This window comes from Onychomys torridus, chromosome 23 (genome assembly GCF_903995425.1).
Source record: "Onychomys torridus chromosome 23, mOncTor1.1, whole genome shotgun sequence".
NCBI classification, from domain to species: Eukaryota; Metazoa; Chordata; class Mammalia; order Rodentia; family Cricetidae; genus Onychomys; species Onychomys torridus.
The window spans coordinates 8,657,580-8,676,017 of NC_050465.1; the positions used below are offsets into that span (position 1 = coordinate 8,657,580).

Genomic DNA, 18,438 nt, shown 5'->3' on the forward strand with positions numbered 1-18,438 from the left:
TCTCCTCAGTGCTGCTCCACCACACCCAGCTACAACTTTGCCCTTTGTGAAGACTCAGCATGCTCCTTCTAGGAAACAGGTCTCTCCTACACTGAAGCTTCGGATATTGGAAAGAGCTCGTCTCTGATCCCAATGGCAAGTGTGATATGTAATTTTTAAATGACAACTATAGTCCTGATTCTCTTTGTGATGACAGACCTTGCCATCTGAGGTGGGTCACAAAACACAGTGGCTTGCACTTCTTCCTTCTCTTGAAATTTCCTCTGGCAAAAAACTGCCTTGGGGTAATCAGCAAAGATGAATCATGGTGGCTACACAGTGAGGAAGTAAGGCTTCACTTTAGTCTAGAGTGATCCTTCAGCCCCAGGCAAGCCTGCAGACATGTTCAGCCCTGGTCTCACATCTTGATCTTATGTTCTGAGAGATCCTAAATCAGAACCACAAATGACTTTCTCCCCATTCTCAGCCTGAGGAAGCTGTTAGTTGTTAGGTAGATGATGCAAACAAAATTCTTGCATGTCTTGCCACAAAGACCACAAAGTTTTCAACAGTACAGTTATGTCTAAAGTAACCACATGCTCAATGAGCTCCAAACTGGGGTGACTTTGTCAACAGGAGAACTTAGCAGTATTGCTGTTTGCACCATGTTCTCAGTACCTTGGTCGTTGTCTTCTGGCATGTCACCATGTGATTACAAGCTGACTTCAGTGGTTGGAAGCACTCCAGCTGCACATGTTGGCACTTGAAGGCTGGAATAGGATACCTGTCTTTGTATCTTCTGCACACCACAATAGGTAAGACCTCAGCAGGCATCAGACTACATCGTGTGTGTGCCCAGCTGCTTTCTTACCTACAACTTCATTGTAGTACCTAAGAGGCAGTTTTGAGGATTGAGATATGGGGTGCAAAGCAGGTGATTGGCCCTGGGCTCTGTGTGTGGGCAGTTAGATGAAAGGCTTTATAAAGGGAATAGGTTAAGACGCCATGCACCTTGTTTGAGATCTAATCTCTCTCTGGGACCTGAGCTTTGTTGGATTAGGCTAGGTTGCACTAGCATCAAGCACAGGGTTCTCAATCTGTGTTTCTCCAGCACGGGGATGATAAGAACATGCAATCATGTTCAGCTTTCTATGTGGGTGCTAGAGATGGAACTCAGATTCTCATGCATCTCCAACAAGCACTTACCTCGGAAGCAATCTATCCCAAACTACTATCTGTCTAGAGCTGAGGTACATATCCTTTTATTTATGACCTCAGAGCTTGGAAGAGGTCAGACTCCATATATGACTAGCTACCAGAAGACAAAGAACTGAAACCAGGGTTATTTAAGAGGATAGACGCTGTATGGTGGGTCCCCAGTAAACAATAAACATGGCAGTCTTCCCAAGACTATATACCCTTGGCTCAGTAGTCACTGTCTTCTCTGGCAGTTATTTGTACCTTCACTGAGGACACCTTAACTGTCCCCTCTCCAAGATGGAGTTTGCCTCTTGTTCCCCACCACTACCCTCAGTCAAACCTGGGTAATCTGCAAGCTAACCCTGATTTTTTAATCTCTATATTTCCATGGAAATGCAATGACCAGCATAGAAGTGTTCAGCTGTTACCACTCAACAGTGGACGTTTCAGGGTTTAGAAGAGGATCTCCTGAGCAAGTCGGGGAATACTCCTTTGAAAAAACCAGAGTAGGCAGAAAGAAGGGTTCAGAAAGAAAGCAGCAACAAGGGTTAAGATTTCAAAGGGCCCCAAGACATCCATGGACTTGCAGAGAAAGTGCTTTGTATGTTTCACTCCTCCCATTGGAAGTTGGAGTGACCGTGAACATCAGTATAGTGGGGACTCCCACATGATGTTGTGACATGAGCTGCCAGTCCCTTGCATGAAGAACCTTTGGCTGATGGGTTTTTGAGATTTTGAGACAATCCTCTCGACTCTGCCTCTTGAGTGTTAGGATTGTAGGTGTCCCACCACAGCCAGTTTGGGTGTAGACTTTAAGTCCCTCAGTTGTAGGGACTTATGCCAAGAGCCAGCTGCCTCCACACTCCTCTTCATCTGTCCACCCAGACTACTTCTTTCTAGTCTTTCTTGGTACCCTAGGATCCAAGCCCAGGAATGGAGATGGGCCAGGAGGGAAAAGAAAGCCCTCTCCAAATTGGCTGAGGGAGCATGGCTACACACTGGGGAGCCAACGGACCACAGGGCTCTAGAATAGAACAAGTCAATGCATAAGCTGCCCTAACACCATCTCGGACTAAAGTACAAGCATCTGCAGGCCTAGGCTACTGCCTAACTGGCACCAGTTGACTGACTTACTGTCTATGTTGGCTAGTTTTATGTCAACTTGACACAAGCTAGAGTCATAAGAAAATGCCTCCATAAGATCTAGCTGTAAAGCATTTTCTTAATTAGCGATCAATGTGGGAGGGCGCAGCCCATTGTAGGTAGTGCCATCCCTGGGTTGGTGGTTCCAGGTTCTATAAGCAGGCTGAGCAAGCCAGAGAGCAAGCCAGTAAACAGCACACTTCCATGGCCTCTGCATCAGCTCCTGCCTCCAGGTTCCTGCTCTCACTGCTTCTGATGATGAACTTATATGCAATTGTGGGCGAAATAAACTCTTTCCTCCCCAAGTTGCTTTGGTCATGGTGTTTCATCACAGTATTAGTAACCCTAAGATACTGTTCCTTCCAGGTTCTGGGTATGACCAAGCCCTGGACTTGGGTGTGGCCTCAGGAAGCTGTTTGTTCCCCTGAGCTAACCGAACCACTGCAGTTATGCTAACCACAAGAGACTTCTGGGGTGAACCAGTTGTACAGGACTCCCAGTTGGGGATAATTTATCTCAATCATTCAAGACTTCCTGATAAAACAGAACCCAGACCCTTAATGATTCCTTTCAACTAGGCTGCGGCTTTCAGCTGGTCAGAGGCAGAATCACCTGGGTTAACACCATGAGTACAAAGTAAAAAGCACTTCAAAGATGTGCTGGACTATGTGGCTACTCCTTTTTTTTTTTTTCTTTTTTGACAACCTCAGCAAAGAGATGAGTGTCCTGTCTCAAATCATAGGTGCTGAGGCCTAGTGGAGTTGAGTAGCAGTGTCACGCCCCAGCAATTGCTGCTAATGCAGGAGCTACACAGCCTTTCACTGGAAGAAGGGGCACCTGTCTAGGCTCTAAAACGTCAGGCTAAGGACAGAAGAGGCTGTTCCTCTTCCAGCAGTGGATACTTGTCCTACCTAACTGCACAAAATGGATTTCAACCGGACTACCCTTTATCCAATGCTGAGTTAAAGGGGCCCCTCCGGAGGCAAAAATCAGGGCAGCCCTAACGGGTGGCAGACAGCTATCACACGAAGGTGTGAGGCGGCTTCTCCTCTCCCTTACTTAACGCTCTAGCCTCGACGAAGCACAGTTGGAGAAGCAACAGAGAATGATATCCTCTGGCAGGTTTATGTCCTTCCAGGGAACTGAAAGGCCAGTCCCTGCAGTAGAGTGGATTCTCGAGCAGATCAAAAGGTCACCGTCCTCATCTCCTCGCGGCACCGGGAATGGAGCCGCAAATCCAGGTAGTCACCATCCATCAAAACCGTATGTCCGGCCACTTAAGGGTTCAAGGAATGTCCCAGCCGCATCCCGCGGCCCTCTTTAGGATACACAGCGTCCGATATCAAATTGTTCGGAGACGAAAGCCCAAGCCGGGTAAGTCTCAACCCCAGTGGCACCTCTGTCTTCCCAGGACAACACAACCACCACGGCACAGACACTGGGTCGGGGCCACAACGGACCTTCCCGAGCCACTTCCCCACTGGAACTGTCAGAACAGGAAACTAGCGGCACGCCAAGTTCCGGGCTGACACCGGAAGGAGCAACGCATGCTGGGAAGCAGACGGCTCCTGTGATCAGCGAAGTATGCTGGGAACGGCGCTGCATGCTGGGATAGGTAGTTGGCAAAGCGACCTAAACCAAAGCTTCCTGTGGTCCCCTAGACGTCGCGCTCACACGACTACAGCTGCGCCGTCCTGAGAATAAAGCACACAGATTCGCCAGGTTAGCGCCGGCGGGGAAGAAACAGAGGCTTCGAACTCTCGCGAGAGCAGAACCTGAGCGTCCGGCCCTGGGACTCGGAGCTGAAGCGCGTGCGCGACTCGGCAGCTATGTCACTTGACCTGGGAGCAGCGCCTGGTTGGCTGCTGACGGGTTACCGGGACAACGGAGCATGCGGCGGCGGGCGGGTCAGCAGCAGTAGGTCTCGTGGGCTGAGCTGACCAGGTTTGCAGCCACGGTCACGCACTCGCTCCCGGGCGGCGGCCGAGTCCACAAGCAGCAGATGGGAGCCCAGGGCGCCGAAGATGCAGGCGGTCCGGGCCGAGACGCCGGCGCGGGAGCTCTTCCGGGACGCCGCATTCCCCGCCTCGGACTCCTCGCTCTTTTTCAACTTGTCCACGCCTCTGGCCCAGTTTCGGGAGGACATCACTTGGAGGCGGCCCCAGGTGCAGCCGGGTCTCTCGCCTGGGCGGGTGTTGCGGATAAGTTTCCCACAGACGTGGGCTCTGGGGTTAGCAGGACCCGCCGCCCACTCCAGTAGTTTCTCAAGCCCATTCAGAAAGGTACTAGCTAACCCTGAGGATTGAGGTGAGGTAGCTCCTCCAGTTCAGGAGTTTGGAAGCAACTAGACGGTTTGTCTTTTAGATGCTGTCTTGGAGTATTTGTACTAAAATGTACTACGACCCAAAGTGTTCTACTCTGAAAATTAGAAGCAGTAATTCCAGGTCCCACCACCTAAGTTTGGTCAGGTGTAATTTAGCATACTTTGACAAACCTTTCTTCAGTATGCGTTTCTTTTTTTATTTTTTATTTTTTATTTTTTCGAGACAGGGTTTCTCCGTGTAATTTTGGTGCCTGTCCTGGATCTCGCTCTGTAGACCAGGCTGGCTCTGCCTCCCGAGTGCTGGAATTAAAGGCGTGCATCGCTGCCGCCCTGCTTATTTTTTCCTAATATGCATTGGTGTTTTGCCTGCTTTCATGTCTGTATGAGGGTGTCAGATCCCCTGGATCTGCAGTTATAGACAGTTGTGAGCTGCCACGTGAGTGCTGGGAATTGAACCCGGGTTCTCTAGGAAGAGCAGCCAGTGCTCTTAACCACTGACCCACCTCTTCAGCCCCGACATATCTTTCTTGGCTTTATACGTTGCTTACATTTATTTTAGTAGCTCTTGGCGTTGGGATATGAACACCAAGAGATGGCACAGAACAGAGAGATCTTTGTGGTTAACCAGTGCATATTGGGAAAATGTAAGGGCCTGCTGCTGTTGGCTTCTCAGGACTCCCTTAAATGCTACAGGCAGGTGGGACTACGTATTGTAAAAAAGACAGGAAAGTTCTGGTCACCAACCAGCAGTTTCTGGATCGACTGGTCAATTTATTACAGATGTATTCAATTGAACTTGCAGGAGCAAATCTATTTGATTGACCCAGAAGCTGAAGGTGGAGTCTCGTAAGAACTGGTAGACCACCTGGTCATTATAACAGCACAGCCCCACTTCCTTGCCTCTCTCCAGCCTCTATCAGTCTTGGTCATTTGCAGTGTCCGCAGATCTTCTTCTTGCAGCTGAAATGGATGCCCAGGCCTAGTACTTTTGTTGGTGTTTGTTTGTTTTTGATGTGGCTTATCTGCTAACCAAGACTGCCCAGGGAACAGCCTGCCCCGCATGGATCTAGTGCTGCTATATCCATGACAACTGGATGGATGTCTGCCCCCGTGGAGGCTGCACTGCTTGGCTCAATGGTGTTGATAAGAATCCTTGATTTTCTTGGGCAACACTGAGAGTTTTGAGGGGTTTTTTGTTGTTGTTTTTTACTTTAAAGAAGAAAAAGTGAGTGTTACATGGTGGCTCATAACCATTTATAATCCCGTCCCAGGGAATCCAACAGTCCCTTCTGACCTCTGAAGGCAGTATATGCATATGGGTCCACAGACACAGATTCAAGCAAAACACTCATACGCATAAAATAAATGTTAGTAAATGGATTTCAGGTGCCATGAGAGACCTGTAAAGGGTTTTCAGTTAAGGGGTGAGTATGTTGGGATGTTTTAAGACACTTGCTCTCTGGTGACTAGGACACAGGAATAATATCTTTTTGTATTTTATATTTTAGCCATGTGAGTTGTAGCCTCTTTATAATTGTACCAACAGTAGTAAACAGGACAGAAAAAGAACAGTGGGAAAGAAACTCACTCGCAAAGGTGAAATGGAGGCATTTGTGGGGGCATGGTTGACTGAGGAGCAGACTTTGATGAGAGGGACAATAGGCTCAGCAGCTTCTCTGAGAAGTTGTCATTGAAAGGAGCCTAGGAAGAGGGTCCAGTACTACAGATACTAAAACTGGGAGAGCTCTGTCCTGGTAGCATGCTGGTGTGGTGTGCCCCAGGAGTGGCATGTCTGAACATGTAGAAAGGAGGGGGTGTAACAGGACGAGTCCTGCTCCAGGGTAGCAGAAGGTGCATGCCCAGTGGCTTCTCTGCAGCAGGAGGACAGATTGGTGGCTCAGGTGTGCAGGCAAAGGGGATAAGAATGTTTTGAGAAGAGAGATAAAGGGAAAGGCATGAGGTTGCCTGGGGATGTGGGAAAATGAACCGTGGAGAGGGACAGTAGACTCTAGCGTGCAAAGGACCCATTTGATATCTGTCACCATGAATTTATAAAGTAGAGCTGATTGCTAAACTTAGCTGTTTCAAAAAGGATCATCCAGAATTGAGGGCTTGCCAATAAGGAAAGTGTGTATCGATGTTCCATGGGAAAACTGTAACCAAGGAGATGCTGAAGGGTAGGGATGACGAAGGAGTAGCGCTCTCTTCCATTTTGGGCCAGAAGCTCAGATAATCAGAAAATGCCTCCATAGTCTGCTCTGGATTCATGTGTTCTTAGCTTAAAGAATAACCACAGGTGTGAGGTAACTCTGGACAACTTGATTTCAGGAAATTTGTGCCACACCTCAGCTGTTTCCAGATAACCCATGGGAAGGACAGGTGAAGCAAGGGCTGCTGGGGGATTGCTGGTTCCTGTGTGCCTGCGCTGCCCTGCAGAAGAGTCAACACCTCCTGGACCAGGTACAAACTGCCTTGGGCTTCTCCACTCAATTCCTTCTACCTGCATAGTACAGGAAGTTACTCCAAAAGCAGGGCCTGCTGCAGCACATCTGTGGCTGCACAGCATGGGTGCTGGGAAAAGGTCAGGGCACCAAGACTGACCTAAGTGTGTCCTGTCTGCCAGACCAGAGCCACCTACACATTTAGGACACAAAAACAGGCCAAGCTAGCAAGTAGAACAAGGTCAACAGAGGAATCTTATGTCTCTGGTTTGAAATTTGCTTTCTTTACTGGATTGATGTCTTTCTTTTTTCATATGTAGGTTTTAAATACCAATAGGAAAAACGTTGTTGGAACTGTCTTCTGATATAGAGAGACTCCATAGAAAGGCCTTGTGGGTTTCCTTCCTCACAGTGCTGCTTGTTTCAGATTGGCTCTTAGCTCAGGGTTTTCAGTTAAGGCAGCAGCATTGAGGGGTAACCCGTGTATGGCCTCTCTGTGTCCTGGGCCCTGGGCTAAGCTCATCGCTGTTGTCACCTCTCCTTACAGCCTGTTGACATCTAACCTTTCTCTAAAAGAGGATGCTGATGCCATTATAGTTCCTCAGTTCTGAGTGTTGAAGCCAGCACCACACTAAGTCTCCCTGGGTGCAGAGCCTGCTTTGCCTGCTAACAGAAGCGAGCAGTGGACCTAGTTGGGCCAGAGATTGGCCAGTTTGGGGCACTTGGCTTTGAGAAGCAGGAAGGGCTGCTAGGCCTGTGTTACAGCCAGGTCTGTTGAGAATTGAGAATTGGATTACAGAAGTGGGGTGTGGTGGTGCATGCCTTTAATCTCAGCACCCAGGAGGCAGACAGGTGGATCATTTGAGTTTGAAGCTAACCTGGTCTACAAAGCAAGTTCCAGGGCTACACAGAGAAACCCCGTCTCGAAAAACCAAAAAAAAAAAAAAAAAAAAAAAAAAAAAAAAAGAATTGAGTTACTCCTGCCTGCCAAAGCTTTGGATTCAGGTCAAATGCTTATCTGGGGCAGTAAATGTAGTTGGCTGTAAGCTTTGGGGACATGAGTTCTTTATGTGAAAATCTGGATTTTGTGTTCACTGGTTGAGTTTGCTGTGACTTGGCTATATAGATCTGGCATCCAACAGAGTAGAGCCCTTTATACTCTTAGCAGGTGCTCATAGAGGGGGCGCTGAGGAGCAGAGGTGACCCCTCGGGTATCTGCAGGGCTTCTGTGAGGCCACACTGTTGGGACGCTGAGGAGCAGAGGTAACCCCTTGGGTATCTGCAGGGCTTCTGTGAGGCCACACTGTTGGGGCGCTGAGGAGCAGAGGTGACCCCTTGGGTATCTGCAGGGCTTCTGTGAGGCCACACTGTTGGGGGCGCTGAGGAGCAGAGGTGACCCCTTGGGTATCTGCAGGGCTCCTGTGAAGCCACACTGTTGGGGCGCTGAGGAGCAGAGGTGACCCCTCGGGTATCTGCAGGGCTTCTGTGAGGCCACACTGTTGGGACGCTGAGGAGCTCACTAATGCTGATGTCATACTGTCTGTTTGGCCTCTCCTTGTACATATTAGGTCTTCCCTCCAGGACAGCCAAGCTGGTCTGACCAGAAGTACCAAGGTTTCTTCACCTGTCGAATCTGGCAGTTTGGACACTGGGAGGAGGTGACCATAGATGACCGCCTGCCTTGCCTTGCTGGGAGACTCTGCTTCTCCCGGTGCCAGAGAGAAGATGTGTTCTGGCTTCCCTTACTGGAAAAGGCCTATGCTAAGTACGTATGGGATAGAGGTGGCAGGGCCAGCCAGGCTGGGTGGCTTTAGTACCTGGACTGTCCCCAGAGGCCCATCTTTGCCCTGGGCTGCAGAGCCCTGTGCGGTCCTCAGGGTCTGACAGCCAGTCCTGTGGGTCCTGGTGTGGACACTGCTTTTAGGACAGTGTTTGCCCTCCTGCCTCCCTTTCCCTTCCCTGTTTCCCAGCACTCTACTGAGAGGCCCTCCTCACTCCTCAGTCTCAGCACGAAGATGCCCCCATGTATGTTTCTGAACATTCAGTCAAGACAAGCGGCTTGCTGCCTGTGGCAGGGAGCGGGGAGCAGCACCTGTTTGCAGGGAGCGGGGAGCAGCACCTGTTTGCAGGGAGCGGGGAGCAGCACCTGTTTGCAGGGAGCGGGGAGCAGCACCTGTTTGCAGGGAGCGGGGAGCAGCACCTGTTTGCAGGGAGCGGGGAGCAGCACCTGTTTGCAGGGAGCGGGGAGCAGCACCTGTTTGCAGGGAGCGGGGAGCAGCACCTGTTTGCAGGGAGCGGGGAGCAGCACTTGCTCACCACGGTCCTGCTCACTGCAGTCCCTAGGGGAAAGTTGTCCCCCCCACATGTGGTGTTGGGCATCTTGCTGAAGGAGGCTGGCTAATGGGCAGGTATCCGAGCACAGGGACTCAGAAGGCTAGCAGAATATTGATACTTGGGACGGTGGGGTTTGAGCTTCAGAGGTGGAGCCTCTATGCCCCTTTGTCTTGTCCTTTGCTGCCCACACTAGAGAAGAATGGGTCTGAGCCTGGGCAGAGAACAGCAGGGCCGTAGCAGATTTTGACATTACAGATGAGTGAAGATGTGATGCGAAGCAGAGGAGCGATCCAGGTGCAGTGAAAGGTGGCTTAGAAGGTGCTTTGGGGTGTGGTGGATTGTGGGACTCGGAGAGGCAGGAAGCCCCAGTAGCAAGGCTTATACTTCCTGTGCTTGTGTTCCCCAGGGTCCATGGATCCTATGAGCACCTGTGGGCAGGGCAGGTGGCAGATGCCTTGGTGGATCTCACTGGAAGCCTGGCAGAAAGGTGGAGCCTGAAAGACATAGTGGGAGCCAGTGGCCAGCAGGACAGACCCAGTGGCGGGGAGCAAAGGACTTGTCGGCAGCTACTCCGCCTGAAGGACCAATGTGTGTTCAGCTGCTCTGTGCTCAGCCCCAGAGAAGGTACAGCCTGGTGCTACAACCCCTTCTACCATTACCTTGTTATGGAGAAGGAAGTCTGTCCCCGAGAAGGCTGTCTTGTTTGGTTTGTATGGTTCTGTTATCTCTCCTCCAGAGAGAGGTGACCCTGTTCTAGACCACTCCTTTCAGCTAGAGCAAGGCAGAATCCACATTGTGTCTCTGTTGTTGGTAGACAGCTTAGAAGCAATAGCAGATACAGTGTCTAAGCTGACCACGCCCTCTTCCCTGCCCAGCTGGTGGCCAACCAAAGTCCAAAGCCATTTTCTGTCTTACTGACACAGTAAGGTTCATGAAGGAAAGTTTGTGTACAAAAATAAGAAAGAAAAGCTCACCCAGATAAAGTTCTGTAAGCCACTTACAACTTTACAGTGCGCTCTTTGAGCTTTCTCCTGTCTCTAGCCTTTTCTGTTTTTGTTGTATACCATTTTCTGTGTTATTGCGTAAACTGTGGAATGCCTTCCTCCATTGCTGGACCTGCTGTGGTTTTCTTGATCCTTCCAGGAATGTTGGATCATTCAGATCTTTTCCGTTTTTGTCATTGTTGCTGTTTTGTTTTGGGGGTTTCAGGCTTGCTTAGAAATGAGGTAGTAGTCCTGCCTCTGGCTTGTGAGTGTTGAGACCACCGGCAGTATTACATGCCTGACTAGATCTTTCTAATAACAACACTGTAGGGAACACCTTTATAATTTTCTGTTCACATTTGAGTATTTTCTTAGAACTTTGGTTCAAAATTAGGAATATCAGGTATTAGGGAGACAGCTCAGTCAGTAAGGTTATTGGCTGCATAGCCTGAGGGATCTGAGTTAGATATTCAGCACCCAGGTAAAAGGTGAGGCCTGGTGATGTGCACTTGTAATTCCAGCTCTGAGGAGGTAGAGACGGGAGGATACCTGGGGCTTGCTGGCCTGCCAGCCTAGTCAAATCATTGAGTGCTAGGTTCCAGTAAGAGATCCTGTCTCAAAAATAAGGCGTGTTGCTCCTGAGGAATAACACCAGGACTGTCTTTTGGCCTGTACACACATATGTACATGCACACACACACCCACATACACATATGTGAACACATAAATAAAATATGACTATCAAAATAACCCAAGACTTAGGGATTTTGCTCAGTGATAGAGCGCTTGCCTAGCAAGCGTAAGGCCCTGGGTTCGATCTTCAGCTCCAAAAAAGAGAAAGAAAAAAGAAAAACCAAGACTTGTTGGTAGTCCAGCACTGAGAGTTGGCAAAGCTGTGGTCTGGGATCTCCTCAGGCAGATCCTAGGGTTGAGGGGAAGAGCAGAGTGTGTGTTCACCACTGCTCATGCTGGCTCCACTAAACCTTCCTCCTTCACCGTCAGCTTCTTAGAGCTGTTGATATTGGGTAGCCCAAGAGTGTAGGGGGGCTGGCTCTTGACACTTCTAGTTTTGGAGAACCCCTCTTCCTGGCAGAGCTGCAGGGGCTACTGAAGCCTCAAGGGCTGGAGTGGAGAGGGACACCGAGAACGGTAGCTGCCAGCAGAGCCTTTGGGAATCGAACTGTGCTCACACGGGCGCTCCTGCCCTCTTTCTGGCTTCCACCCTCCCTGAAATAGCACTTCTTCTCTTTCCTGTAAGGGCCCTTTGTCCTGTGGTCTCTGGCAGGTAGAATTCCTCTTGACCTCAAGTCCTCAACCTTGACTTGTGGTTCAAGTGTTCCTCCTCCGTCTGGCTTTGCCTAGAGGAGGGCCCTTTTAGCTATTGATGGTTTGGGGTATGTCAGTGACAGGAATAGTGGTTTCATACCTGATTGCTGGCCCTGTACTGACACACATGGTGTAAACTGAGGCCCAGAGAAAGGAATATTAGTGCAGCACCAGTCCTTGGTGGCAGTGAGCCAGGGCCCAGCTGTGGGCCTTTCCTGGCACAGAATGCCAGTGAACACTGCAGGCAGCTGGCCTAGGTTTAGGAACAGAGCTCCTAAACTCTATGGAGACCCCGGGGCGACTTCTCTAGGCAGGAAAGTAGGAATGTGTCCTATCCAGTCTGGGGACATGGTGATGTTGGTCCTGCACATGACTGAGCTGTTCCCACAGGTGCCAGGGAACTCGGGGAGTTCCATGCCTTCATCATCTCAGATCTTCGGGAGCTGTGGAGTCGGACTGGCCAGGGTATCCTCCTGCTGCGGATTCACAACCCTTGGGGCCGACGTTGTTGGCAGGGCCTCTGGAGAGAGGGGTAAGTACCAGGAGGGGCAGCATGTGGGAGAAGGGGTTGGTACCCTGAGGGCATGTCACGATGCCCATCTGGCCTGGCATGTGCTCATGTCCAGCTGCTGGAATAGTGCTTGCTTTTCTGTGGCAGAGGTCACTCAGCACCTGTTTGCACACCTCCTGAGCTTCATGTAGGTCTTAGAAGACCTGGGATCATACACGTTTGTTTTTGTTTTTGTTTTTGTTTTTTAAATGGGGCTTTATCTTGGGTACCCATAGGATAGTAAATGCCTGGCCAGGCTTTTGGATAAGTAGGGGTTTGATGGTGGCCTGCAGCTAAAATCCTCATCTCAGTTTTAAGACCTGACTAAGCCAAGATCCCCTTGAGGCTTGGGGGCTCTGAGGCTCTTGGACCCCAACTACCGTCTGTACCCCGCCTGGGTCTGGTGCTGCCACTAAGTAGAGCAGTGCTCTGCTCACCATGACCGCTCCTTCAGAGACTAGAGGGTCCTGGCTCTGGTGTGATGGCCTTAAGAAGGCAAGTTCTTAGGCATGGGGTCCCCCTGGGAAGGAGGGGTTCTGATGGACAGCCAGACCACAGTAGGTCACTTAGCAAGGGACTGTGCTGTGCAGCTGGCCATCCAGAGTTTGGCAGCAACTTGGGGCTCTCCACCCCCGTTTGCCTCTTGACGACCCACCGTGAACTTGTACTGAAATGAGATTTCCTGCAGGGGTGAAGGGTGGAACCAGGTAGAGCCAGCTGAGGAGTCTGAGCTGCTAGCACAACTCCAGGAAGGAGAGTTCTGGGTGGAAGAAGAAGAGTTTCTCAGGGAATTTGATGAGGTCACCATTGGCTACCCAGTCACAGAGGCTGGCCACCTACAGAGTCTCTACACAGGTAGGACCACCAGCAGGAGTGCACTCTCCTCTGGGAAGTCAGGAGCCTTCACAGGTGCTGGCACACCAGTGACTGGGTACAGCCCTTTCTGACTGATAGACTGAGAACCTGGAGAAGGGAAATGGGTGGGATTCTGGGAGGGTGGGCTGACTGCCACTTGTGGGTAAGGCAGAGCCAGCAAGCTCCTCTCAGAGCTGACTCCTGTGCTCTCCCACTAGAGAAGGTGCTGTGTCACACACGGGCACTGCCTGGCGCCTGGGTCATAGGGCAGTCAGCTGGAGGCTGCCGGAACAACAGTTGCTTTCCCTGCAACCCCAAGTTCTGGTTACGGCTCTTGGAACCCAGTGAGGTGTGTGTGGCTGTCCTTCAGAGACCCCGGAGGTGCTTAGTGGGCCAGACCCGGGCACTGGTGGGTGCCAGTCCTGCACCACATCTCCCAGGCAAGGACTACCAGGCTGTGGGCCTGCACATCTGGAAGGTAACTCCATCTGCTGGCCCCATGGTGGAAAGGTAGGCAGATGTATCGGAGGCCTGGGTCCCAGGAACACTCACCCTTTGACCATTGATTCCTTTTCCCATGTCCTCTGGCCACAGGCACCTGATATACCGCAGATGCAGCCCATTCAGAGCCCACCCATCCCACCCCAGAGGTGAAGGCTAGCCTGCTCCCTATAGTTCCCATCTCCCCCAAGGGAAGTGTCCCATTACACCAGGGCTTCTGCTTGCCTTGTGTACCCCACCTAGCTGTCTTCCTCTGGCTCCTCCCTTCCAACCTCTAAGTGTGTAGGGTTATTTATTGTCAGTCTCAGACACCTGTCAGTTTTATGAACTATATCTATTTCCTAGAACAGATCTGAGGAGCCGCTACTTGCTTACTCAGTGGCTGCATTTTAATCTTATGTACCTTGATATAGAGTGTGACAACTCACACCACTGTTCATTGTTCCTTTGTGAGTGTGGCCTACCTCATGGTCCTTTTGTAATAAAGTTGTTGGGAAGTACCTTCTCCAGCATTCCCCAGGCTGCACTGGTCGTTGGCTTTTTAAAGTACATAGTTCTAGATTTGTCTGTTATGCACCTTTGAGGGAAGCCCTGAGTCTTTGGCACCTCCACCTGGCTGAAAAGGATGGGTGCCATGGCTGTCTCCTGAGAGCTTTGCCTAAGCTGTTGACGAGCAGGGAGGCAGAGGCCCAGTGTGTTGGTGTGACTCCTGAGAGCCTCCTGTGTCCATTCATGCAGGTAGAGAAGCGGAAGGTCAGCCTGCCCAGAGTCCTGTCTTCACCACCTGTGGCTGGCACTGCGTGCCATGCGTATGACCGTGAGGTCCACTTGCGCTGTGAGCTCTCCCCGGGCTACTACCTGGCCGTCCCTAGCACCTTCTTGAAGGATGTGCCAGGGCAGTTCTTACTCCGGGTCTTCTCCACAGGGAAGCTCTCCCTCAGGTGAGGAGCCAGTGCTTGCTGGCTTCCCTTCAACTGGGGAGGGGCAGGGGTGCACTCTGTGAGGGTCGGACTCGGGCAGGTTCCTCTGCACCGGGCTGCCAGCGCCTCTGTATCTGTCCTCCTGACAGCGCTGTCAGGCCAGCCACCAAGGGTCCGTCACCTGGAACAGCCCTGCCTGCAGGCGAGTGGGAGACTGTGCAGCTGCGGGGCTGCTGGAAAGCTGGCCAGACAGCTGGGGGCAGCAGGAACTTTGCCTCTTACCCCTGCAATCCCTGCCTCCCCTTCTCCGTTCCTGAGGGTGCTGGTCCCCGCTACATCCGCATCACCCTGCACCAACACTGCCGACTCGGTGACAGCCAGCTCCACCCCATTGGTTTCCATATCTTTCAGGTGAGCTAGGTTCGAGGAGAGGTCAGCTGCTGTGACACAGGCTAGATTCTGTCATTTGGGCCTGTTGGTCCAGCTGGCTGGCCTCAGACTCTCTTGCAGCTTTCGCAAAGTGTGTGTTCACTGGGGTTATCTGGGGCGCTCACCTGGCTCCGAACACCACTGTCTCAGGTCATTCATCCAGTGCGTGCCTCCTGTCTCTGACCCTGGGCTTGGGGGCTTCTTCACAAGTTCTGAGGCAGAGCCCAGCCTCACCTTGAGGTGGATGTGGTCCAAGGCAGTTACTGTAGCGAGGCCTCACTCACACCAGACAGTGGTCACACACCCGTGGCAGTACCAGGTTCCAAGGTCTGTCCTTCCTGTGTCACTCAGTGCTCTGGGCGGGGCTGGCAAGAGCTGCTCTATGGCAGGACAGGTAGATCAGGACAGAAGTCTGGGCTTCTGCCGGAAAGGCTCACAGCGTGCAGAAGAACAGCAAGGGAGAGAGACCTGCCAGCCAGCCCAGAAGACTACAGATAGGTTCCAGCATGGTTGAGGCAGTCAGCCCAGAGTAGCCATAGGTAATGGAGGAGAGGCCACACCAAAGGGCCTCAACATGGGGACTGTGATGGCCCAGGAGCTCTGCTTACAAAACCAATGTCTCTGCCCACTGTTGAGGCTAGGGGAAGGCTCAGTGAGCCTCAAACCTCCCCAGGGTTGCTTCTTTTTTCTCTGTTCTACCTCTTAGCCACCAACAGGCCAGGCAACACTCTGAGCAAAATTCTAATTGGAGAAATGCTCAAGATCAGGGTCATAGGCTACAGATTCCATGATGACAACAGTTATGCTTCCCATTTCATCAGGCTTTGTTTATTCTGGGGCCTCACATTGGCTGAGTGTGTGTTGGGCTGCATCAGGATTCATTGTGGTGGGTGGAAACATGTGTACTTGGAATGCAGGTGACGTGGGGAGAGAACAGGAATGTCTCAAGAAAAAGATTCTGTTGAGGGGTGTCAATGCATCCCAGAAAGCTGGACTCCTGGGGTCTTGAGTCATGCCACCTGCAGCTCTGACAGGGCCTTTGGCAAGAGTGGCATGGATCCTAGGCTTTTGTCCTTGGCAGAGGGGTTTGATAGCTCAAGGACTGAGAGCATCAGATATCCCAGCTGACCCTGGGCATTATGCCCTTAGCTGGTGCTGTTCAGAGGGAGAGCAAAGCATGCCATCCTGAGTAGGCGTCCCCGTGCTGATTCTGCTGTTGCCCCAGGTTCCAGTAGACGGTGAGACCCAGAGTGCATGTTCCCTGCTGCTCCGGGAGCCACTGCTAAGCTGCGTACCACATCGCTATGCCCAGGAAGTGAGCCGCCTCTGCCTCCTGTCAGTGGGGTCCTACAGGGTTGTGCCCTCCACCTACCTGCCAGACACAGAGGGCACTTTCACGGTGACCATAGCAACCAGAATAGACAGGTAGGGCTATGGCCTTGGAGGCCAGGAGGGTCAGGGTTGTCAGCACTTTAACACTTTGTTCTCTTGTTTGGCCCACATGCCCAAGCTCCTGCCTTTCTGGCAGAGCCAAGAGGTGGACCTGTGGGCTTTGGGACTCCTTGCCAGGCTAAGCCTGGGAGTAGGGCCTGGGTCTGGTGGGAGGTGTGTAAGGAGGTTTAGGGGATGACCTGACATTCTTTCCATAGGCAGTCCATTCACAGCCAGGAGATGCTGGGCCAGCTACTCCAAGAGGTTTGTATGTGCTGCCCTTGCCTAGCTTGGCTCACCTACCTACATCTCCTTGGTGGTCTGAGGTCTTAATTCCATCACCCTCCTGCCAAGAGCAAGTGGCCTCTGTCTGAGATATAAAGTGCTGTGACCCCTCATAAAAGAGTCACAAGACAGAGCCTGGGGGAGGGGGGTGTTGGGAGCTGGGGCTGAGTCTCATTCCCAGGTGTTTGGAAGGACAGTGGGGAGCAGAGGGCAGGCCCAAAGCCCTCCTTCCCTCCCTGCAGGTCTCCTTCATGGCCGTGATGAAAGCCTGACTGAGCAGCCATGTTCTTTCTGTGGCCTGGCGCAGGCGCCACTCCCCGCGCTCAGCATCCGGGCACATCTCCAGCTGGTCGTGAGCCTAGGCTTCTCAGCAGCTCTGAGGACTGGCTGTGGATCTGCAGGTGAAAGTAGGGTGCTTTGTCCTGGACATCTTGAGGTCCAGTGGGTGCTGCAGGGTGCAGCTAGACTCCCAAGTGACACCTTCATTCCCCGGTGAAGACCAGGAGACCAGGAGTTGTGGAAGACTGTGCAGAATCCCATACCCTTCTTGACTTTGGAAGCCTTACACCAGGCAGGCAGATTGTGACCAATGTTGAAAACTATTTATTACTTGAAATATTTTTAGGATATGACTTTCTAAATAAACTGAGTAATTTATGAATTGGTCTTGTTCCACATCCTAGTAGTCAGCCGTACATCCGGGAGGGTGCTGAGGGGGTGGGCAGCATAGGCAAGGAGGTGGGGAAACAAGATTTTGACATAGTTTAGCATTTCACTTGGGCCTTCCTGCACTTCGATCCCTGCCTGGACTATGATATTCAGTCCCAGTGATGTGCCAAGTGGGCACAAAACCAACCAATCCCTGAGCACAAAATCTAGCCAATCTGAGCTTGTCCAAACTCAAGGGGATCGAAATCTGACCACTTCCCTCCCTGAAAATCTCTGGCCCTAAGAGGCCCTATAGCCCCTTTGCCTGTTCAGTTGGCAGCTGTCCTTCTCCACCCTGGCAGAGGCAGACAGTCTTCTGGATTCCTGCTTCCCAAATCTCTTGAAAGAGTTTTGGGTGAAGAACTTTCACCAATTCAGAGCAGTCTGCTGGGAAGCTTCCTTATGGGAGCAGAACAGAAGTAACAACTTTTTGCTGGAGCCAGAGCAGACTGCTACACTTTTGCAGGGGTTTCTCCTTAAGAGTGAAGCAGAAGAAATAACTCAAGCGGAGCAAGAAGAAACAGCTACCTCTGCTGGGAAACTCCCTTGGGAGCAGAGCAGAGCTCAGCTCTAACAGTGCTCTCTCAGAGAGGAGCAAGATTACGATATCTTTGAGGAGACCATCCCCCTCTGGACCCCAGCTTCAGGGATAGCCTGACTTCCCGACAAGTCAGGAAACCTTTCTCCTCATGGCTGTAGGTATCCAGGATACCTCCCTTCACAGCTGGAGGTAGAGCCTGATTTCCCGACAAGTCAGGAAACCTTTCCCTCCAGAGCTGTGACACTTGCATCTGTCCTGATTGGTTGGTCAAATGTCTGGCTGGTGGCCCTCTCCATCAGCCCTGTTGATAAACCACAACACCCTTGGCAGCTCTTTCCTGCACCACTCTTAGTGACAGGGGCCATCATCTGACTTGTCGTCTTTGGAATTGGATCCCACCACCCTTGGAATTCACCAAACCCCTTAACGGCAGTTTCCACCATCACCTGGCCTGCAGGACTAGCTTAACTAGGGTGGGAGAAGGCCTGA

General features: G+C 51.5%; 1 protein-coding gene across 1 annotated transcript; it reads left to right on the forward strand.

The window, feature by feature from the left end:
- Positions 1–3,890: 3,890 nt before the first annotated feature.
- On the forward strand, positions 3,891–17,344 carry Capn10 (calpain 10). Its single transcript, XM_036173574.1, has 12 exons — positions 3,891–4,487; positions 6,974–7,105; positions 8,655–8,851; positions 9,827–10,044; positions 12,120–12,261; positions 12,968–13,134; positions 13,353–13,612; positions 14,374–14,576; positions 14,705–14,966; positions 16,210–16,409; positions 16,634–16,679; positions 16,943–17,344. Exons 1-12 carry the CDS (start codon positions 4,347–4,349, stop codon positions 16,970–16,972), a joined length of 1,998 nt encoding a protein of 665 aa, XP_036029467.1. The 5' UTR covers positions 3,891–4,346; the 3' UTR covers positions 16,973–17,344.
- The last annotated feature ends 1,094 nt before the right edge of the window (positions 17,345–18,438 follow it).

Bases quoted from the DNA above. Each gene is read 5' to 3' on its own strand.
- Capn10 (XM_036173574.1), top strand. From the start codon at position 4,347: ATGCAGGCGGTCCGGGCCGAGACGCCGGCGCGGGAGCTCTTCCGGGAC. The intron at 14,577-14,704 runs GTGAGGAGCCAG...TCCTCCTGACAG, and splicing joins ACAGGGAAGCTCTCCCTCAG to CGCTGTCAGGCCAGCCACCA. The intron at 14,967-16,209 runs GTGAGCTAGGTT...CTGTTGCCCCAG, and splicing joins TTGGTTTCCATATCTTTCAG to GTTCCAGTAGACGGTGAGAC.